The following is a 21,762-nucleotide window of genomic DNA, read 5'->3' as shown; positions in this document are numbered from 1 at the left end:
ATCCCTCCCCTCCAGTGTATCTACCACTCCTCCCAGTTTAGTATCATCCGCAAATTTGCTGAGAGTGCAATCCACACCATCCTCCAGATCATTTATGAAGATATTGAACAAAACCGGCTCCAGGACCAACCCCTGGGGTACTCCACTTGACACTGGCTGCCAACTAGACATGGAGCCATTGATCACTACCCGTTGAGCCCGACAATCTAGCCAACTTTCTACCCACCTTATAGTGCATTCATCCAGCCCATACTTCCTTAACTTGCTGACAAGAATACTGTGGGAGACCATGTCAAAAGCTTTGCTAAAGTCAAGATACAATACATCCACTGCTTTCCCTTCATCCACAGAACCAGTAATCTCATCATAGAAGGCGATTAGATTAGTCAGGCATGACCTTCCCTTGGTGAATCCATGCTGACTGTTCCTGATCACTTTCCTCTCATGTAAGTGCTTCAGGATTGATTCTTTGAGGACCTGCTCCATGATTTTTCCGGGGACTGAAGTGAGGCTTACTGGCCTGTAGTTCCCAGGATCCTCCTCCTTCCCTTTTTTAAAGATTGGCACTACATTAGCCTTTTTCCAGTCATCCAGGACTTCCCCTGTTCGCCACGAGTTTTCAAAGATAATGGCCAATGGCTCTGCAATCACAGCTGCCAGTTCCTTTAGCACTCTCGGATGCAACTCATCCGGCCCCATGGACTTGTGCACGTCCAGTTTTTCTAAATAGTCCCTAACCACCTCTTTTTCCACAGAGGGCTGGCCATCTATTCCCCATGTTGTGATGCCCAGCACAGCAGTCTGGGAGCTGACCTTGTTCATGAAGACAGAGGCAAAAAAAGCATTGAGTACATTAGCTTTTTCCACATCCTCCGTCACTAGGTTGCCTCCCTCATTCATTAAGGGGCCCACACTTTCCTTGGCTTTCTTCTGTTTGCCAACATACCTGAAGAAACCCTTCTTGTTACTCTTAACATCTCTCGCTAGCTGCAGCTCCAGGTGCGATTTGGCCCTCCTAATTTCATTCCTACGTGCCCGAGCAATATTTTTATACTCTTCCCTGGTCCCTAATAGTCTTCCCTAATAGTTTCTCAGGAATATAGTGATGTGGAAATATAAACTACTGACACTTGTCAAGCTGCTTAGTAGATCTTGAGGATAAATTGTTAAATCAATCATACGTTTGTTCTTTTAAAATTTTTTTTAAAATCACCTGTAAAACCATAAATAGAAAATACAAGCTACATAAAGGCATTTTTCTGAAATATAGCATGCTGTAGAAGGTTTGCATGTCAGTACTCTTAGATTTAATTCATGTTGTCTATGTGCCTCAGATCTATATGATGTGCATATATTATCAGGCAGGAGGATGTATGTAACACCCCTAAAATCTGGAAATGTGAGATGGTCAGGCATTAATGCGCACAAAGAAGCACCTGCCTTGTCTGACAGGATCATTTTTAACCATTAAAAACAAGTAGCAGTTCCATCACTATCCCTGCAACCACATGCTATGTGAGAGGAGTCCTTATTCCCGCATTAGGGCTGGGCTTCCCGAAGGGAAACCATTTTTAATTTAGTGTAACAAGAGCTAGCCTCTTGGGGTGCTTTTAATTTCATCATTTTTTCTGGAAGGAGCAGGAGGATCCTATGTATTGTCACTACCGTTTAAACATTATCAATCTTTAAAGACAAAAGGCCTCATAGTTACATGGGGTAGTTTTTTACAGCTTTCTAAGCTAAGGCATTGGACTTGAACCAATGGACAGCATCTGCGTGGGTTTGAAATCCATTTTTGGCAAGAAACCTATCGGCATGAGTGTAAGAGCCTAAATAGGTGGTGGGGTTTTTGCTTTCACCTTTTGTGTCTGTAAAAACAGGTCTAACAAGACAATTTCTGGAGAATTTTTTGTTATGTAAAGTCTCTGAAAAGGAGGAAAATGTGTAAACTTGTAAATAACTCAGATAATATTTTAAACTTTTTAATCAAAATAGTGATAAGGGATTCTGCTCACTTTTCCTAATAAGAAAACAAAGTTAAATATTGGTAGAGTTGTGCATCCCAATATTTAATATCTTCATTTAATTTAATCAGCTCATCTTCATGACCCATGTTATGTAATACTACAAATCCTAACTTGTGAATTATCTTAAAATGCATCTGGTCTAGCTAGAGCGATGGAAGGTGGGAGTGGGACTTCCAGACACATAGAGCCTTCTTAATAAAACAGGAAGGAGGAGTGGTTTCAGGTTTAATGTGGCCACTTTCTGATTTTGAGTCTGTAGAATGAAAAGACATGTATTTAATGCACTTTGTTGGCTATTGGCCTGCCTAGGGGAGTGATGGTGGTGGTCATGATATAGAAACAAACGTTCTCCTCCAAAATATCTGTGTCAAAATTCTGTAATTTCTTATGACACTGCAAACCTGACAGTACAATGCAGATTTAATTTTAGTTCCTGGATCTATAGATGATGCTACAGCTATTTTTTGTAGATAAGAGTAAAGAGAAAAATGTTTTAATTTACAAAACCTCAGTTTTAATTATAATTTGGTGCTATTTGCACATCTTGTTTGCTGATATTAATGTTTAGCTTGTTATCGTTCTGTTGTTACTTTACTTTGTTGATGTGATGGGGATGTGGTGGTGGTGATGAATATTCATAACTTAAATCAAAGAAGTGTAGTTAATTTCCCCATCAGTTTGATTTATTACTGAGTTAGTTATGTATTGATTTGTTCTGTTTATAGAGTTGCTGTGTGCATTTCAGTAAACTGTGTCAGGGAACTATTGAAGGTGTACAAAATAAGTGTTTAACATATTTTATTACATTTTTTTCAGGGCTGCAATGAATACTATCCAGCAGTTGATGATGATTTTAAATTCAGCAAGTGATAAACCATCAGATAATCTCATCTCATATTTTAATGTAAGTGACTAGGTTTTTTTTAACTAGAGTAAACATTTCTGAGGAAGTACCTATACAATTATATCCTTTGGATTATCAACCAAATAAATAGCATGTGTTCTTTACTAAAGGTGACCTAGAAAGGACTTCTTAAAAATAGTGGGGATTGTGCCCTCATTTTCTTTTTTATGGTTTATAAAGGTGTGCAAGACATTTTTTTTCTGCTTAATTTTTATCTTAGAAATATCAAGAATGTCAACTCTGATCTTCGTAGTTGTTGATGGAGGATCAGTTCAAGATTTGTTTCAAATATCCTAATATTCAGTGCATTGTGAAAACAACAAGGACACAGGAATGCAACAGCTCTTGTACCTACCATAAGTTATGAATATAAGATCTTTAGTACACATCTTATTAAGGACTCATGACAGTTTAAACATGTGTTAGTACTGTTCTTTGAAAGAGAACTTGTCTGTATGTGAATTTTACAAGCACGTAACAACTTGTTGATATTTTGCTGGAAATCTTATGGTCCTTCAACTACACTAAGATTCCTTTGTTTAGGGGGGGAAAAAGCCAAATCTGTATTGCTAGAGGCTGTATAATGAACAGGAGACAGGTCCTGATTCAGTAAGATATTTAGGGTTTATGTACATGGGAGGGAACGGAGAGCCAGGAATAGCTAATGGTGAATAGCTACTGTTCACTAACTCCCCATGTGGACACACTTATTCTGCAGTAAGAGGACCTTTGTGCAATTTAGATTAGGAAGTAGATTAAGCTAAAGCGCACAAAGGTACGCTTATTGTGGAATAAGTGTCCACATGGGGAGTTGCTGCAAAATGGCTCTTGTGCTTTAAATTTATAATCTACTTTTCACTAATTTCGCCTTGAATTCCCCTTGTGGACAAGGTGTTAAGTATGTACCTATCTTAAAGCACTTAAGTAGTCCCATTGACTTTGTGTGAGTAGTTCCAATGTTTAGAGTTAAGTATGTGCTAAGAGGCTGTCATAGAGTGCACTTGCCTCCAGACTGGCACCTCCTCCTTGCTGTGCTGGGAATTGGGTAGAGGCTCATGCCCCCATCCACGGTCTGCACACCGTCACTCCTCTGCAATCTGCCTGCAATCTCTCTCATAGCATCAGGAACCGCAGCATCCTCTTCACGGCTTGGCCCTCCAGCTGTGTTACTATCCATGTCCTGTCCCGTTCTCCCCTTCCCCCACCCCCCTCTTCTGGGGAGTTTAGCTCCTAGTCCAGTCAGTTCCCCAGTAGTCACTGCAGTCAGTTGTCCTGCCAGTGTGGGGTAGATGCCCTGTCACAGATGCTTTTTGCTGAATCAGGCTGTAGTTAGTGGATATTGCTGAGGATAAAAATATGACCACCTCCTAATCTCCCGTAAAGATTCAGAACTACTTCTTTGTGTAATACCCTATGGCTTCGCCACTGTAGGTGTGCTTGCATCCCTGACTGCTGATCAGAGAACTTCAGTAGCAGTGTCCGTTATGCCTGCATATGCATGCCCTTGCCTTGTGCCTTGCCACGAGGCTGGTCAGCATGTGTGGGCTAACCCCACTCAGTTCCTTCTCAACCACCCCTGACTAGAGATGGAGTTACTGGCATTCTGTTAGCGACTGTTACCTAGTGCTTTCTTTCTAGAGCTTAGTTTTTAGTAGTAGTTAGTCTAATATCTTTTATTTTTGACATGTTCCCCCCAAATAGTTTTTTCTTCCCACCCTTTCCATTGGGGACCCATCCTCCCCACAACGGGGTATGCCAGATTCTCTGGGCTTCAAGAAGTGCCTTTCCTGCAACAAGGCTATTCCTGTTGCACACATGCACTCATGGTACATTCGTTGCCTCGGGGAAGGACACATTCCTCAAAAGTACACTCTCTGCCAGCAGCTTAGACTTCAGTCTCGCAAGGATAGAGAGCTAGGGCAGAAGATCATATTTATGGAGGCAGCTCTCAGACCATCTCTGGACCTGCTCAAAGACTCTCCATGTAGATGTAAGTCTTCTCCATAGCCCTCAACATCCAAGGGCCATTGGGTTAAGAAATCAGCCGCCGACCCCTCTTATAAGTTGAAAAAGAGAGCAGGAAGTCCCCACCATGAGCTAGCCACAAACAATCCCCGGCATGCTCAATATCCTGGGTACCATCGGCACTGAGACAGACCAAGCCCGGTACCCACAGCCCAAGGAAGACTACAGCGGCAGGCAGAGATACCTCTGGAGGAAGTCAAGGATATGCACCATAAGTTCCTGAACATCCTGCACACATCTTCCTCCTCAAAAGTGGTCCTCCCTATCAATAAAGCCCTTATTGATCTCGCAAGAACCATATGGCAGATCCCAGCATCAGTCGCATTGACTTGCAAGTGAGCAGACAAAAAGTACTGTGTCCTGGCCAGAGAAACAGAGTTCCTTTTCTTCAGCCCTCCACCTAACTCCATTGTGGTGGATGCTGTCAATTCTTGTGGCCATGAACACCACATGAAGTCCATGCCCTATGATAGGGACTGGAAGCATCTGGACATATTTGGGAGGAAGGCATACTTCTCGGCCATGGTTCAGTTTTGAATTGCCAACTTCCAAGTACCTGTGGTGAAATAAGAGTATGGGAATTACTTGAAACTGAACAGTTTTATTGAGCAGCTGCCCAAGTCGCATCACAAACAATTTAAGGCCATCATCCAAGAAGGTTTCAGAGTAACAGCTGTGTTAGTCTGTATTTGCAAAAAGAAAAGGAATACTTGACACCTTAGAGACTAACCAATTTATTTGAGCATAAGCTTTCATGAGATACAGCTCACTTCATCGGATCCATACTGTGGAGAGTGTAGAAGATCTTTTTATACACACAAAGCATGAAAAAATACCTCCCCCCACCCCACTCTCTTGCTGGTAATAGCTTATCTAAAGTGACCACTCTCCTTACAATGTGTATGATAATCAAGGCGGGCCATTTCCAGCACAAATCCAGGGTTTAACAAGAACGTCGGGGGTGGAGGGGTAGGAAAAAACAAGGGGAAATTAGGTTACCTTGCATAATGACTTAGCCACTCCCAGTCTCTATTCAAGCCTAAGTTAATTATATCCAATTTGCAAATGAATTCCAATTCAACCGTTTCTCGCTGGAGTCTGGATTTGAAGTTTTTTTGTTGTAATATCGCAACTTTCATGTCTGTAATCGCGTGACCAGAGAGATTGACGTGTTCTCCGACTGGTTTATGAATGTTATAATTCTTGACGTCTGATTTGTTTCCATTTATTCTTTTACTTAGAGACTGTCCAGTTTGACCAATGTACATGGCAGAGGGGCATTGCTGGCACATGATGGCATATATCACATTGGTGGATGTGCAGGTGAACGAGCCTCTGCTAGTGTGGCTGATGTTATTAGGCCCTGTGATGGTGTTCCCTGAATAGATATGTGGGCACAGTTTGCAACGGGCTTTGTTGCAAGGATAGGTTCCTGGGTTATGTCTGTTGTGTGGTGTGGTTGCTGGTGAGTATTTTGCTTCAGGTTGGGGGGCTGTCTGTAGGCAAGGACTGGCCTGTCTCCCAAGATTTGTGAGAGTGTTGGGTCATCCTTCAGGATAGGTTGTAGATCCTTGATAATGCGTTGGAGGGGTTTTAGTTGGGAGCTGAAGGTGACGGCTAGTGGCGTTCTGTTATTTTCTTTGTTAGGCCTGTCCTGTAGTGGTGACAGGAAGGGTAACTAGTGGCAAAGACATTGCTACCATGTGCCCTTGACGTTGCCAATACTGCAGCCAAATCCATTTCCACATGGTGGTGATGAACTGTGCCTCGGGTTTCCTGAAGGAGGTGCAGGTAACCATGGAAGATGTTCCCTTTGAGGGCACTAAGCTCTTTGTGGAGAAAACTGATGTCTCACTTCACTCTCTGAAGGATTCTCAAGCACCTTCCATTTGCTACACTCTGGGACAAAAGAGAAAATTTAGTCCACAGCCCCAGCATAAGCCATGCACTTCCCAATACCCAGCTCAATGATACGAAGAGCCACAGAGGAAGAAAACAAAATTCTCCAGATGAAAACATCCAGCCAGTAATCTTTCTTGTACTAGCCTTCCCCATCCAAACATCAATTTTGACATAGAATCATAGAATATCAGGGTTGGAAGGGACCCCTGAAGGTCATCTAGTCCAATCCCCTGCTCGAAGCAGGACCAATTCCCAGTTAAAACATGTTGGTCAAGGTGCCAGTAGACCACTCCCTACAACTGCTACATCCGACCATTGCTAATCCACCCATTTTGCCGCCGTCTGGTAGTGTTGTGCAGTACCGGGGGTGCATAATATTGGACCGATGGGTCCTAGAGATCATTTGCCTGGGGTACTCTATCCATTTTACGCCCTTCTTCCTCCACAACACCCTTCCATGTCCCTCTTCAGGGATCCTTCTCATGAGAGTTTACTATGAGAAGAAGTAGACAGTCTCCTCCAGTTAGGAGCTGCAGAACCAGTACCTCAGCATCTACGAGCAAAGGGTTCTACTCTTGGTATTTCCTAATACCCAAGAAAAAGAGGGGCTTGAGACCCATATTGGACTTCAGAGCTCTCAAAAAGTTTGTCAAAGCTCAGAAATTAAAGATGGTCACTTTAGCAATGATCATTCTGGCGTTGGAACAGGGAGACTGGTTTTTGGCCCTTGACTTCTAGGGCACGTATTTTCACGTATCAATCTCATCAACTCACAGATGATTTCTGAGATTCACCCTGGGACAAAATCACGACTAGTACCGGTTACTCCCCTTCACGTCGTCTTCAGGACTGAGAGTATTTCCAAGGTTCTCTCAGTAGTGGCCACCCACTTATGTGCCCAAGGGATCATGATTTACCCTTGTCTAAACAATTGCCCCTCAAAGCCTGATCTCTCCAAGAGGCTCACTGAGTCATTAGAGTCGCGCTGCACTTGTTTACAGAGCTGGGCCTACACATCAACCCTTACTCCAATACCTCACCTGGAGTTTATAGGTGCTGACCTTGACTCTTTACGGGTCAGGGCCCTCCTACTTCAGCACAAATTTTTCTCTCTGACTACACTAACAGAGACTATCCAAATCAGCCCGCAAATATCTACCAGATATTGCCTACAAACCCTTGGGGCATGTGGTAGTGGGCACAACGGTAATACCATACACCAGACTTCACATGCAGTGCCTTTATATGTGGTTCAGCTCAATTTACAGACCAAACAGGGACAGACTAGACAAACCCCTGTCATTGCTCACCAGGGTAGAAACCTCCCTAGACTGGTAGAAAGACCTAGCCAATGTTTGCAAAAGGATCCCCTTTGCGTAAAATCCTCCATCATTGCTTCTCCCCACCAATGCATTACTTAAGGGGTGGGGTGCACATCTAAACGGCCTTTATGACACATGGGAAATGGTCACCCACAGAGAGATCCCTCCACATCAGCCTCCTCAAGCTAAGGGCAGTCAGGAATGCCTGTGTCTATTTGTTCCCACTGATCAAAGGGTCACACGTGACAATTCTAACAGACAGCGTTATTTCTATGTTCTACATAAACTGACAACGGGGAGCCTGGTCTCCCTTCCTCTGTGGGGAAGCAATGAGACTATGGAACTGATGTATCTTCCACACCATCAGTGGCCTACCTCTCAGGTATACAGAACTTGACGGCAGATTGTCTGTCGGAAATTACCTCATGATTACGAGCGAGAGCTAGACCCAGCAGTACTTCATAATTTATTCAGGTGGTGGGGGACACTGACCACAGACTTTCTTGTCACTTACCTGAACAAGAAATGTCCACGGTACTGCTCTGGAGTGGGGATATGACATCACTCCTTAGGTGATGCTCTCCTCCTCCCTTGGGACATGTACCTTCTTTGTCTTCCCTCCTTTTCCCCCTACTATCAAAGGTACTACTGAAGATAAAAAGAGATGGAGTACATGTCATTCTGATTGCCCCAATGTGGTCAAGACAGACATGGCACCCCTATCTGTCACCGCTCACAATGTGCCCACCAATCTCTCTCCTCCACATCTCCTCTCATAGAACAGAGGACATACCCCACATCCCAGCCTGGCAATTCTTCACTTCAAGGTATGGCTCCTTCTTGGTTCCAATACCTAGAGAGCTCCTGTTCAGTGGTGATGCAAAAGGTATTATTATTACACAACAGAAAATTCTTGACATGATGTACTTACCTTCAAAAATGGTCCAGATTTCGGATTTGGTGTATGTCTCAACAAATCTCTGTGACTCTTCTGTTACCCACACAAGTCTCCATTACACACACTCTAAGGCACCCAATTTTAGCCTAAATTTGTTGCCAGTACACTCTCAGACATCCCACCTCTATCTAGTTCCTAGGGCTCAAGGCGTAACCCGATTGATTTAGGCACCCCCAATCTTTCTCAGTTCCTAGGGCTCCAGGTGAAAGGCACCTAACTTTACCTCTCCATGAGCTCCAGGCTCTACTCCTCTGTGGACTCAGCGCAAACACCCATTCCCTGTGGACTCGGGACTTAATCCTTTGCAGTTTTACTGGGTCTTTCACTAGTGAAAGAACCTGACCAATAATTACTTAACCTCTATTTAATAACAATCACCAAAACAGAATGCACATGCTAAGCATACAATGCTCACCACTCCCATTAAGTCAGATGAACTTTTCCTAATGGACAGTCAGGATCAGGTCATCTGGGGATTCCAGCTTCTGCATGGTTATGACTGGCAAGGTTTTGACGTCTGACAGCTCAGATCTTGGGGCTGTGTCCTGGAGTTGGTTCCAAAGAACTTCCTTTTGGAACCCAGTTTATATAGTGAAACTTGAGTCTTGCTTAGATGTACCTTTAACCAGTCATTTTACTGAAATATTACTAAACAATTTTTAACCAATCCTAACATATTGTAAAACAATTCTTTAACCAATCAGACCCCACCACCTTACTTGATTTACAGTTATGTAACAGACAGAAACAATCAAAGAACCAGACAGAGACCATACAGATGAACAATAGAGAAGTGGGGACCATAAAGACAAAACAATAATAAGTAGGGATTTTACAACCACAACTCTTGATAAGTGATTTCTTGCTAGACAGCATGCCATCAAACTAAGTTTTCTTTAATCATCTTAAGATCTGTTTCTTTATCTGGTGTTGGTGGGTATTATTAGGACAAGATTGCTGCCTTAACAGCCCGATATTACATTGTTTTAATATAATTTAGTTAGAATGTGAGGATGTGACTTTCTGCTTCTGGGCTCATGGCTGCTGCTCTCCTAATATGGCTTCAGAAAAAGGACTCCGCCTTATACTTCCACACATCTTCGACTATGCACTGGCACTGAAAAGATCAGAGCTGTCCCTTTTAGGATCCACCTAGCGGCAATAACAGCCTTCCATCATCCAGTGGAGGGGTACTCAGTGCTGTCACAGCCAACCACTAAAAGGTTCCTCAAGGGTATTGTAAACCTCTTCCCACAAGCTCAGCCTCCTGCTCCCACATGGGACTTAAAATTAGTACTGAAAGGACAGACTAGGCCTCCCTCTGAACCAGTAGAATAGGGGAAATAGTGGTTCTGATTGTACATTCCCCATATTCGGTATTCTTTGGGACAAAGTTACCCTCAGACAACATCCAAAATTTGTTCCCAAGGTAATCTTCCCGTTTCATATGAACCAGTCGATTCACCTTCCAACCTTCTATCCCAAGCCTCACAGAGACAACAGAGAGGCTATATTACATACCCTAGATGTCAGAAGAGCCCTAGTCTTCTACCTGAACAGGATGAAGGCCTTCAGGAAGGCCCCCAAACTTTTCCCCTCCATTGCAGAATGATCCAAGGATTTGGCAATATCAGCCCTAAGACTTTCCATGTGGGTCTTCAAATGTATCGGACAACGTTACAAAGTTTGCAATATGACCCCTCTGGATACTATTTGTATACATTCCACAAGGTCAAACTCCTCATCCATCGCCTTCTTCAAGAATGTCCCTATCTCAGAGATCTGTAGAGCAGCGACATGGGCGTCAGTCCACACTTTCACAGAACATTATGCAATCACTGGGGACTCCGCCTCTGATGCCACCTTTGGCTCCACAATGCTGTCATCTGTAACTGACCCGACTCTGAAGTCCCAGCCCTCCAGAGGGGATACTGCTTGGGAGTCACCTATAGTGGAGCACCCATAGGGACACTACTCACTGCAGAAGGTAACTACTATTTTAACGATGGTTCTTCGAAATGTGTCCCCCTGTGGGTGCTCCACAACCCACCCTCCTCCCCTCTGCTTCAGAGTTTTTGTCAATCTGTGGTAGAGAAGGAACTGAGGGGGGGTTAAGCCATACCCGCTGGCTAGCCTCGTGGCAGAGCACGAGGAGAGAGCGCATGCATAGGCCTAACAGACACTGCTACTGAAGTTCTCCAATCAGCAGCACAGGGACACAAGCACTCCTATACTGGAGCACATATGGGGATACACATCTTGAAGAACCACCGTTACTGCAGAAGGTGAGTAACTTCTTCCATAACCATACTGATGACCTAATTAATATAACTGTGTGCTACAAAACTGAAGTGGAAAAATATTCTTGGTTAACTTGTAAAAACATGTTTTTACATACCTAGTTAAACAAACTATCCTTTTTTTTTTCTAATATGTTTCAGAACTGTACAGTGAACCCTAAAGAAGGTATCCTGGCAAGAGTGGAAAATCTTGGGAACATCTTCAAAGAGAAATTTGCTGAAGCAGTTGGACAGGGATGTGCTGAAATCGGCTCACAGGCAACTAATATTTTGATTTCACATTATTCATTTGAATGTTATCAGCATTAGCTAATGCGAGACCAAACGTACTTACCAGCCTTTTACTGTGGAGATTGGGAGTGATAAAATATTTTCTCAACCTGGGAAACTGGGCATGTAACCTCTAGCAAGGCTCGAAGATGCTATTTGACAATTCAGCAAACATAGGAAGGTCTAGAAAGAAAAAAATGCATACATTTAAAAATATTTTAAAATTAATGTTATTTTAACAAAGCATAGGAAAATTACCACAAAGTATTTTAACATAGTTGAAACTGTATATAGTTATCCATTATATAGTTATCCATTAATCTGCCCTCATGAATAGGATTGCTGAGCCTTTAAATGGACCTGGTGGCCTATTTCCCTACAGTGACTTGCATAGCAAGTTCACCCAACTTAAAAGCTCAATATCTTCCAGCTGTCAGCTCTGCTGTCTCATCTTGGCAACTGAAAATTGACCTCTACAGTTTGACTTAAACATCTTCTTACAACTTCAGTCAGTCACGATCCCCAGTAGTCCATGGAGACCACCCTAGCCAACTTCGCTGGGACAAATCAGATTTTTTTAAGTGGTCCCAGCATGCACATTCTTTCCAAAGGACGAAAGTGTATTTTGGCTTTGTCACTGAAGTCTGATTCAACAATCTTATATTATGGCTTGCATAAGGTGAAATTTTGTGTAATGTTCTTGACTTTCTTCATTTTTAGAGATATAAGCTTGGTGTAAGGCTATACTACAGACAAATGGAATCCATGTTAAAGTCGGTAAGTTTAATGAGCATGCATTACTCTTAATACTTTGCTCCATTTGAGCAGTATTTCATAATTTTGCATCTGTTCATATATTTCAGGAGGAAGAGCGCCTGTCAGTTCACAATTTTAGGTATATGTTCCTAACGCATAATAGAAAACCATTATTGGTGTGCGAAGACTAGTATTAAGGCGTGCATATTTTTTTTTCCAGCAAACTTCTGAACAATAATATCTTCCACACATCTCTTCTGGCCTGTGCTGTTGAGGTTGTTATGGCTACGTATGGCAGTAAGTTGAATCTATAGAATTGCAAGATACCATTGCTGCTGTTTATTAGTAGTAATAGCTATTCATTAAATTAGTAACTACATATGCACATTAAATTTAAGTATCTGGAACTGACAAACAGCGGTAAATCAGTAAATACAGAGGGAAAAATTGACAGGAGTTCGTATCACTTTAATACTGAATAACTAGTTCTGGTCTTTTTTACTTCAGGGAATGCTTCACAAACTGATGGCACCAGTACTGAAACGGATTTGTCTTTTCCATGGATTCTCAATGTACTTGATTTAAAAGCCTTTGACTTCTACAAGGTGATTGAAAGCTTTATTAAAGCCGAACCAAGCTTGACAAGAGAGATGATAAAACATCTAGAACGCTGTGAACATCGAATTATGGAATCCCTTGCATGGCAATCAGTAAGTAATGTTTTAAAATAAGTAAAAATGTGTTTGTCCACTTCATGTGCCTATATAGAGAAAAGAAATTATACCCAACTCCATTAGATTATATATACAATTGTATTATTAAGAGTTGTTATTAGTAATAAAATAAATCACAAAACCAAAATTAGCTTGGTTTATACAGGTCTTAAAAGATGAAAAAACAGAGGGTCAAATTCTCACTGGTATAAATCAGTTTAGCTTGACTGACTTCAATGAACATATGCTGGTTTACAATCATCTGAAGATCTGGCTCAGAATATTTTAAATACACTACTCCCAAACTATACATAATATTTTGGTGCCAGAAAAAAACAGACAAAAATAAAAGTATAACATTTATTAATTCATGTTTCTTTCTTTTTCTTGACACTTGTTGCTCCTATTCAGAGCAAGAGCCTTAGTACAGTACTTGGATATTATTGTTAGTGTTGCTGAATACTAAATTTCCTTGTCCCCTACACTTGGATCAGTTTAGATTTCTTGGTAGCTCTGTGCTGACCTGATCTTGAACAAACTGGTCAGTGGTAGTAAACTTGTGATATTTGGTACATGTTTCAGGCTTGTAATGAAGAGTCAGCTTAATATGTCAAGGGAAGAGGACCACCATGGAAAAGTCTGTTCACTGAAATGTTAATGTCTGGTGAACAACTTTGAGTAGCTTGTTTTAAATGAATCCTAAACCTGCAGCTCTTTGCTTTACAATGTTGCAGAATTTGTCCCTTGCAAGGAATGTGATCCTTGGATATATAACTGAAGGAGTATAGAGTAGAAGTAGGGAGGTGTTATTTCCACTCTATAAGAAATCAGTGAGACCTGTACTGAAATATTGTATTACATTCTGATAACACTTTAAAAGGATGTTGAGAAACTGGGAAGGTTTCAAAAAGAGCGAGATGAATGCTTTGAGGTCTTGAAAACCTGCCTTACAGTGAGAGACTGAAGAAGCTTAATTTATTTGAGAGAGTTTTAAAAGATGTTGACTTGATCAGAGTCAGTAAGCACTTAGAGGGTTCTTCAGTCTATTAGACAAAAGCATGATAATGGCTAAAAGCTGAAGTCAGTAAAATTCAAATTAGAAATAAGGAACAAATTTCTAAATGATGGTGATTTGCCATTGGAACAGACTACTAAGGGAAATGTTGGATTCTCTGTCTCTTAAAGTCTTCAGATCAAGACTGGATACTTTTTTAGAAGATATGCTTTAACAGACTAGGTACCTTTAGTTTGCTCTAGCAGGGTCTGAATGGAGCAGAGTGCAACACATTAGAGCGATCTACAATCAAATCCCTGTAGTCTGGGCTGTGGTGCCATGTGACAAGCCATGAGTGAAATGCAATGGCCTGTGATGTACAGGTGGTCAGACTAGAAGATCCAGTGGTTAATCCCGTCTGGCCTTAAACTCCTTTTGTGAGTTTTTGAATGTCCAAAGTCTGAAAGATGAAGCTAGATAAATTCAGACTAGGACTGATGCAAGTTTTTAGCAAATTAACAGTTGGAACAACTTCTCTAAAGGGGTGTTGTGGATTCTGACATTTGAACTCTTTAAATCAGGGTTGGATGTTTTTCTAGAAGATATGCTGTAGCTCAACCAGAAGTTACTGCATCCGATGAAGTGAGCTGTAGCTCATGAAAGCTTGTGTTCCAATAGATTTGTTAGTCTCTAAGGTGCCACAAGTACTCCTTTTCTTTTTGCAAATACAGACTAACATGGCTGCTACTCTGAAACCTGATTTGATACAGGAGTCACTTGGTGAAATTCTGTGAGCAGTATTATGCAGGAGGTGGTATATTAGTTTAGATGGAATAAAGCGGCTCAAAGAATCAAAGGTGTTAACATAACCCAATAACTGTCCAACATTAAACTAGTTTTTAAACAAGGTTTTGATGTACAAAGAGCTCAGCCTGCTTAGTATCATGGCGCAAACACCATTAAAAATCCTTTTAACCTTTTATGAAAGATTAAAAAAAAGAAACAGTTAAAGCATTTGAAATGTTAAGTATTAAATAAGGCTTTAATTTTAACTATATCCTTTTAACATTGTTCCTTTTCCCTGTAGCTCAAGAGAGTTTGTGAATGAAAAATTTTCTTGTTTTGACAGTCTTTTAGACAGTATCAAAGATGTTGTTAGCTGTCCTTTTGAGGAAAAGATAGTTGAGGTGTGCTGGGACTGCTGTTGATGTTGCTATTAAAATCCGAGCTTATTTCCAAGAAGACAAAATAGACAAACATACACACAAAAGAGGAGAGAGAAGAATAGTAAGGACAGAAAATGCAGCTTCTGTCTCTGATGTTCACTCCCTTGCAAGCTTGCTGCTGAAAAACACAGGCTTGCACATGGTGTTATCAACTACTCTGAGATCTGGCAAACTTGTACCAGTATGTGGCAGTTGAGGGCATTGTTTTTAGCTGTCTCTTTCTAGTCACAGGTTTACAGCAGTGTTGCAAAATATGCAGTCTTGGTTAGCTAAGCCAGACTCTTATTAGACAGAAGGAAAAAACAGAGAAGGATAGGAAAGAGAATAATTAAGGTGGGGAAGGAAGAGAACATACAAAGGGGAGGTGGAGGAGATAGTCTCACATCCAGGTGGTATTTGGCATTTAGCCAAAGCGGATGGAGGTGGCAGTGTCATCTGGCTCCTTCTCTCTGGCCCGGTCAGGTCAATACATTTTTCAGGATTAGAATGAAGAAGGTCCAGGGTCCCAGGAGACAGTGGGGGTGGTAGTCGTGATGTTAAAGCTTGTTCCTTCCCCTTCTAGTTAACCAGCGCAGTGGTGGCCTCCATCCGTTCATCCATCTTATCAAAGTTTTCTTATCAAAGTGTCTGTCTCTGTCTGTCTGTCTCTCTCTTTTTTTTTTTTAAAGGACCCCAAAAAGGAGTGATGGGCAGGTTAGTCCATCCTCTTATTGTTTTGTGAACTAATAGGCCTAATTTCCAACACCAGTTTGGGGTCTTTTTTTTTTTTGGTTTTAAACTGTCTTGTTTGCCAGGCACAATCTTAACACAGTCGTTGAATTACATTAATGAGCCTTTTTGTTTGTACCAATTTAGTCTTTCTTTTTTGCACCTTTTCCCATTGACATTTGTTGTTGTAGGTTACTGTGATATTTTATGAACTTTTATTCGCTTTTTACAGTTGAGCTCACAATTAGGGTAAATTGTAGACCCATTTATCACACCAGATGTTAAACTGAGTAATCACAATAGTTCCTTCTGACCTGAAAATCTATGAACCTTGTGTATTTAAAACAAACACGTCAGCTGAAGTGAGGAACAAAGAAATGGCTGACCTTTGAAGATGCTATTTGGGGCTGAGGTTACCGAACATTGAGGAAAGTAATAATTTCATGAGTGATGTGCTAAAGATAGAAAATTCAGAAGTGCTGATCATTGGCTTAACTGTTTTCATTGGAGATAATGATTACTATTAACCTCAGTTGGAGCAAAGATAGGCAAGTTCTGAGTACTTTTGAAAAGGCTTCCCCTGCCCCCACACAAAGACCACACTTTCTTTTGTGATGAAGAATTTAGATCCAGTAGTTAACATTTTATACAGTACCAACCTGTGTTGTCAATTTTATAGCAAATACAAATTTTGTGTTTTTCTTCCATTTTTGTGTAATTTTTCCTTTAATTTAACTCTCAAATTTCTCTCTTGCCCCAAACTGACTGGAGTAGTCCAGGTGCAATTGCAGTATCTGGAAAAGAGAACACTAGTCTACAATGCTGTACACACAAATCTGAACTTAATTGCAATATACTAAAATTTAGTATGCAGCAAGTGTATGTTCTAACTATATATAACACCTTGACAGTTCTATTCTTCGTAGGGTTGTAAATAAAGTTTTAAAAGTTAACTGTTTAAACGATTAAAATTGTATTGTTTCAACGGTTAACGGATTAGAGAGAGAGGGGCTGGGTGAGGTGAGGCCTGGGGTTGGCTGGCCGGCCAGCATGGGGCCAGGGCCCCATGGGGCTATTGCAGGTGGGGCTGGGGCTGGCTGGTGGGGGTTAACTGTTAAGGTTGGTTAACCAGTAAGCCTAATGCTTACCAGTTAACCCAGTAGTGAGCAGGGTAGTCCACTGGCGCGCCACCAGACAGTTTGTTCACATTTGCAGCTTGCAGGGGCCATGGTTCGCCATTCCCAGCCTAGGAGCCGGACCTGCTGGCCACTTCCGGGATGCAGACTGTTTGGAAATAATTTTGGAAACCGTTAATATGGCTTCTTAATTCCTTATTAAGACGAAGGGATCACTGATATGCCCCATGATACTCCTTTTCTAAGGTTTGTTCATGCTACACTTCACTGACATATTTTTGACGTACATATAGATTGATTTAAATTTGACAAATGTGTTCAGACTGAATGGCATGAAGATTTAATTTTTATTTTGTATTTAGATTTGAACTAAGAAATACAGCTATCCAAGACTCTAGGAGCCCTACATATAATTTAAATTAAATCTCAACAGCATTAAAATCAGTTCCATAGGTACCTGGCTGGCCAGCTGGGCCCTGTTCCCTTCTTCACGTAGGAAACACACTCTTAGCATTCTTCAGAGACCCTTTCAAACACATCTTTTGCATTGTGCCTGGGAAATCACCAAATTTGAGCTAAGTTCCAGAGTCTCAGAGCCCTGGCAAAGAGCATCCTGCCTGCTGCCCCCTTTCTGATAATGAGGGGGATCTAGCTTGGGTGCTTCTGTTTACCACAGCTGTAGCAGTATGGCACTAAGAGGCATTCTCACTGCACTGTTAAACACTTCAAAGTTTGATAAAACCCATATTTGATCTGGCAAAAAATTACATGGATTTCTTTCCTCCTCACATCCTAATAACTGAAAATGCATTTCCTTCTGGGAACAAGGGCTTACCGGGTGATTTAGAGTAAGGGTTACTTTGAGTGAGTCTGCAAAAAGAAACCGAAGGCACTGGCATTCTCTGCAGGTATGCGCAAGCATTCACGGTAGCATTTCCTGTCTCTAAACCTGCACTTTGTGCCTGCTTAGTCAGTGCTTATGATCATACAAGTTATTGAAATCTGCATGATTTATTTGCTACAGAGTAGGGTTCCTGTAAACGCTAGTTCTCTGCTTGTTTGAGTACAGTAGGAGACTGGCATGGCATGCACATGTGATCTAAAACACTTTCAGCAAATTTTTAATCCATCAGACATGACAGAACTTTTTTTGGGAGAGAAAGTGGATAACTTGTGACTAATTGTGTATAGTGTTTAATTACAAACTTCCTTTAAATATGTTGTGTTTTTATTTTGATCCTGATTTATTTAGGAAAGTACAAAAAAAAAAGAGTTGTATTTTGGCAGGTGTCATGAGCAAGGCTACAATTTAATCATGGGTATTTTTACTAAAAGTCATGGACAGGTCTCACAGACAATAAACAAAAATTCATGGCTCTTGATCTGTCCATAACTTGTACTATAAATACCCCCTGACTAAATCTTAGCTGGGGGCTTGCTGCCTTAGGAGGGGTTTGGCGGGGAGCCCCTGGGACCACTGCCGGAGGCTGATGAGCTGTGGCTGCTCCTGCCACCCCCGGGACTGCTGCTTAGCCAATCCCAGGAGCCAGCCACACCGGCCACTGCTTGGGAAGTTGCCGATCCCGGGAGCCAGCCACACCAGTCACTGCTTGGGTAGTCCCCGGGCCCAGCTGTGTGGGGCTGCCTGAGCAGTGGCCGGTGTGGCTGGCCCTGGGGCCACCTGAGCGGCTGGCTGCGGAACCGCTCCAGCAGCAGCCAGTGTGGCTGTCGGGACTGGCTGCTGCAGATGTCATGGAGGTTAGTATTTAAAGCTATGGCATTTTTAGATACCGAAAACTTGTCACAAGCTCAGATCTAAATCTTACCTGTTCTTGGCTTTGAGCAAGTGTAATTTGTGAGAAAAAGGAAACATTTCTGTGGCATATGGATTTAAAATAAAAGTGGGTTCAGAGTTGTTCAGGTGTTTAAATATTTAAGTAGTATTGGGGAAACTGATTTGTGAGCAAGAGGTAGTGAGGTCAAAGGTGAGTGGTAAATATCATGCTACTGTGCAGTTCATTACCTGGGTATCACCTCCACACAAGAGTCCTATGTATGTATACAGGTTGCAGAGTGGTAGCCATGTTAGTCTGTGTCAGCAAAAACAACAAGGGTTCCTTGTGGCTGTAATATATATACTGCTTATTGTATTTTTCACTCCATGCATCTGATGAAGTGGGTTTTAGCCCCCGAAAGCTTATGCCCAGATACATTTGTTAGTCTCTAGGGTGCCACAAGGACTTCTAGTTGTTTTTGCTGTGTGAGAGAGAGAAATTATGCGTGTCACTAGAAGCTCTCTTCAGAAGGGTGGATAACTTGAAAGATATAGTTCAGACCTGTAAACATTTTTTTTATTTTTAAATACTTTGCAAAAGCAATACAAGCCATGTGACTTGTGGTCTCTCATAAAGAGCACACTATATTAAATGCTAGGTTATTCTTAATTTTAAACCACTTGAATTGCCTTTTCAGTTCAAATCAGCCACACAGGAAACAGATCAATTTCCTTACTTTCATGTTAGAGACATGCTTAAATAATGTGTGAAGTGTTAGATTGTACTGATTATTCAAAACTTGATATGATGGAAAATTTAATATCTTTATTTGAGCCAAGCATCATTATTAAATCATTATGCATGTGAAACTACCATAAATGTTAATGGAAGTTTCACAAGAGCGTTACATGATGGGAAATAGATTTCATGAACTAGAGAGGGGGTCAGTGGGGCATACTAATGTTGGTTTACATAGGTAAACTTAAAGAAACGAATGCGTATTTCATTAATAACCCTTTAAGCTGTGCATTAGCTAACCTCAGTAACCATATGGTTTTATTACGGTTATACTAGTCCTTTCCCTCCACTGACTTGAGTGGAGTTTCACTAGTGTAAAACTGGTGTGTAAGGATTATTGAGCACAAGTGTGAACAAGCTTTTCCAGAATCATAGAATCATAGAATATCAGGGTTGGAAGGGACCCCAGAAGGTCATCTAGTCCAACCCCCTGCTCAAAGCAGGACCAATTCCCAGTTAAATCATCCCAGCCAGGGCTTTGTCAAGCCTGACCTTAAAAACCTCTAAGGAAGGAGATTCTACCACCTCCCTAGGTAACGCATTCCAGTGTTTCACCACCCTCTTAGTGAAAAAGTTTTTCCTAATATCCAATCTAAACCTCCCCCACTGCAACTTGAGACCATTACTCCTCGTTCTGTCATTTGCTACCATTGAGAACAGTCTAGAGCCATCCTCTTTGGAACCCCCCTTTCAGGTAGTTGAAAGCAGCTATCAAATCCCCCCTCATTCTTCTCTTCTGCAGGCTAAACAATCCCAGCTCCCTCAGCCTCTCCTCATAACTCATGTGTTCCAGTCCCCTAATCATTTTTGTTGCCCTTCGCTGGACTCTCTCCAATTTATCCACATCCTTCTTGAAGTGTGGGGCCCAAAACTGGACACAGTACTCCAGATGAGGCCTCACCAATGTCGAATAGAGGGGAACGATCACGTCCCTCGATCTGCTCGCTATGCCCCTACTTATACATCCCAAAATGCCATTGGCCTTCTTGGCAACAAGGGCACACTGCTGACTCATATCCAGCTTCTCGTCCACTGTCACCCCTAGGTCCTTTTCTGCAGAACTGCTGCCTAGCCATTCGGTCCCTAGTCTGTAGCTTTGCATTGGGTTCTTCCGTCCTAAGTGCAGGACCCTGCACTTATCCTTATTGAACCTCATCAGATTCCTTTTGGCCCAATCTTCCAATTTATCTAGGTCCTTCTGTATCCTATCCCTCCCCTCCAGCGTATCTACCACTCCTCCCAGTTTAGTATCATCCGCAAATTTGCTGAGAGTGCAATCCACACCATCCTCCAGATCATTTATGAAGATATTGAATAAAACCGGCCCCAGGACCGACCCTTGGGGCACTCCACTTGATACCGGCTGCCAACTAGACATGGAGCCATTGATCACTACCCGTTGAGCCCGACAATTTAGCCAGCTTTCTACCCACCTTATAGTGCATTCATCCAGCCCATACTTCCTTAACTTGCTGACAAGAATACTGTGGGAGACCGTGTCAAAAGCTTTGCTAAAGTCAAGAAACAATACATCCACTGCTTTCCCTTCATCCACAGAACCAGTAATCTCATCATAAAAGGCGATTAGATTAGTCAGGCATGACCTAAGTCAGTGTAATGGCTACCAAGAAAGCAATCTTCTCTTAAACAGCTTTGTAGTGGTTAATTTTTTTTTAATCCAAAGAAAATGGAATCTCAGGAGACTGAAATATTTCTTTGTGTGCTGAAAGCAGAAATGTCTTTAGTAGAGGTACAATGGTTCTGGCTTTTTATTCTTTCCCTTGCCTACTTTTGAAAATTGATTCATAATGTGCAATTTCAGACAGGAGTCTGGTAAAATTTAATTTTTGGTGACAAACTGGGTGCAGAATAACTAAACAAACTTCAGATGATGAAATTAACTTCCAGAGATGCACAATTAAAGGCATCTTGCAGAATTTTACTGTCT

General features: G+C 41.7%; 1 protein-coding gene across 5 annotated transcripts in view; it reads left to right on the top strand.

Annotated features, from left to right (window-relative positions):
* Nucleotides 1-21,762, top strand: part of RB1 (RB transcriptional corepressor 1) — a 172,319-nt gene that overhangs the window by 61,986 nt on the left and 88,571 nt on the right. For all 5 annotated transcript variants that reach the window (XM_073343945.2, XM_073343935.2, XM_073343928.2 and 2 more), the window contains 6 exons: nucleotides 2,844-2,931; nucleotides 11,580-11,696; nucleotides 12,429-12,485; nucleotides 12,572-12,603; nucleotides 12,685-12,761; nucleotides 12,972-13,174. In XM_073343945.2, coding sequence (XP_073200046.1) covers nucleotides 2,844-2,931; nucleotides 11,580-11,696; nucleotides 12,429-12,485; nucleotides 12,572-12,603; nucleotides 12,685-12,761; nucleotides 12,972-13,174 — 574 coding nt within the window. The remainder of the gene's footprint in view (nucleotides 1-2,843; nucleotides 2,932-11,579; nucleotides 11,697-12,428; nucleotides 12,486-12,571; nucleotides 12,604-12,684; nucleotides 12,762-12,971; nucleotides 13,175-21,762) is intronic.

The sequence above is a fragment of the Lepidochelys kempii genome, chromosome 1 (genome assembly GCF_965140285.1).
Source record: "Lepidochelys kempii isolate rLepKem1 chromosome 1, rLepKem1.hap1, whole genome shotgun sequence".
Taxonomy (NCBI): domain Eukaryota; kingdom Metazoa; phylum Chordata; order Testudines; family Cheloniidae; genus Lepidochelys; species Lepidochelys kempii.
Note: the sequence above shows the minus strand (reverse complement) of the source record. Positions and strands in the feature narration are given on the sequence as shown.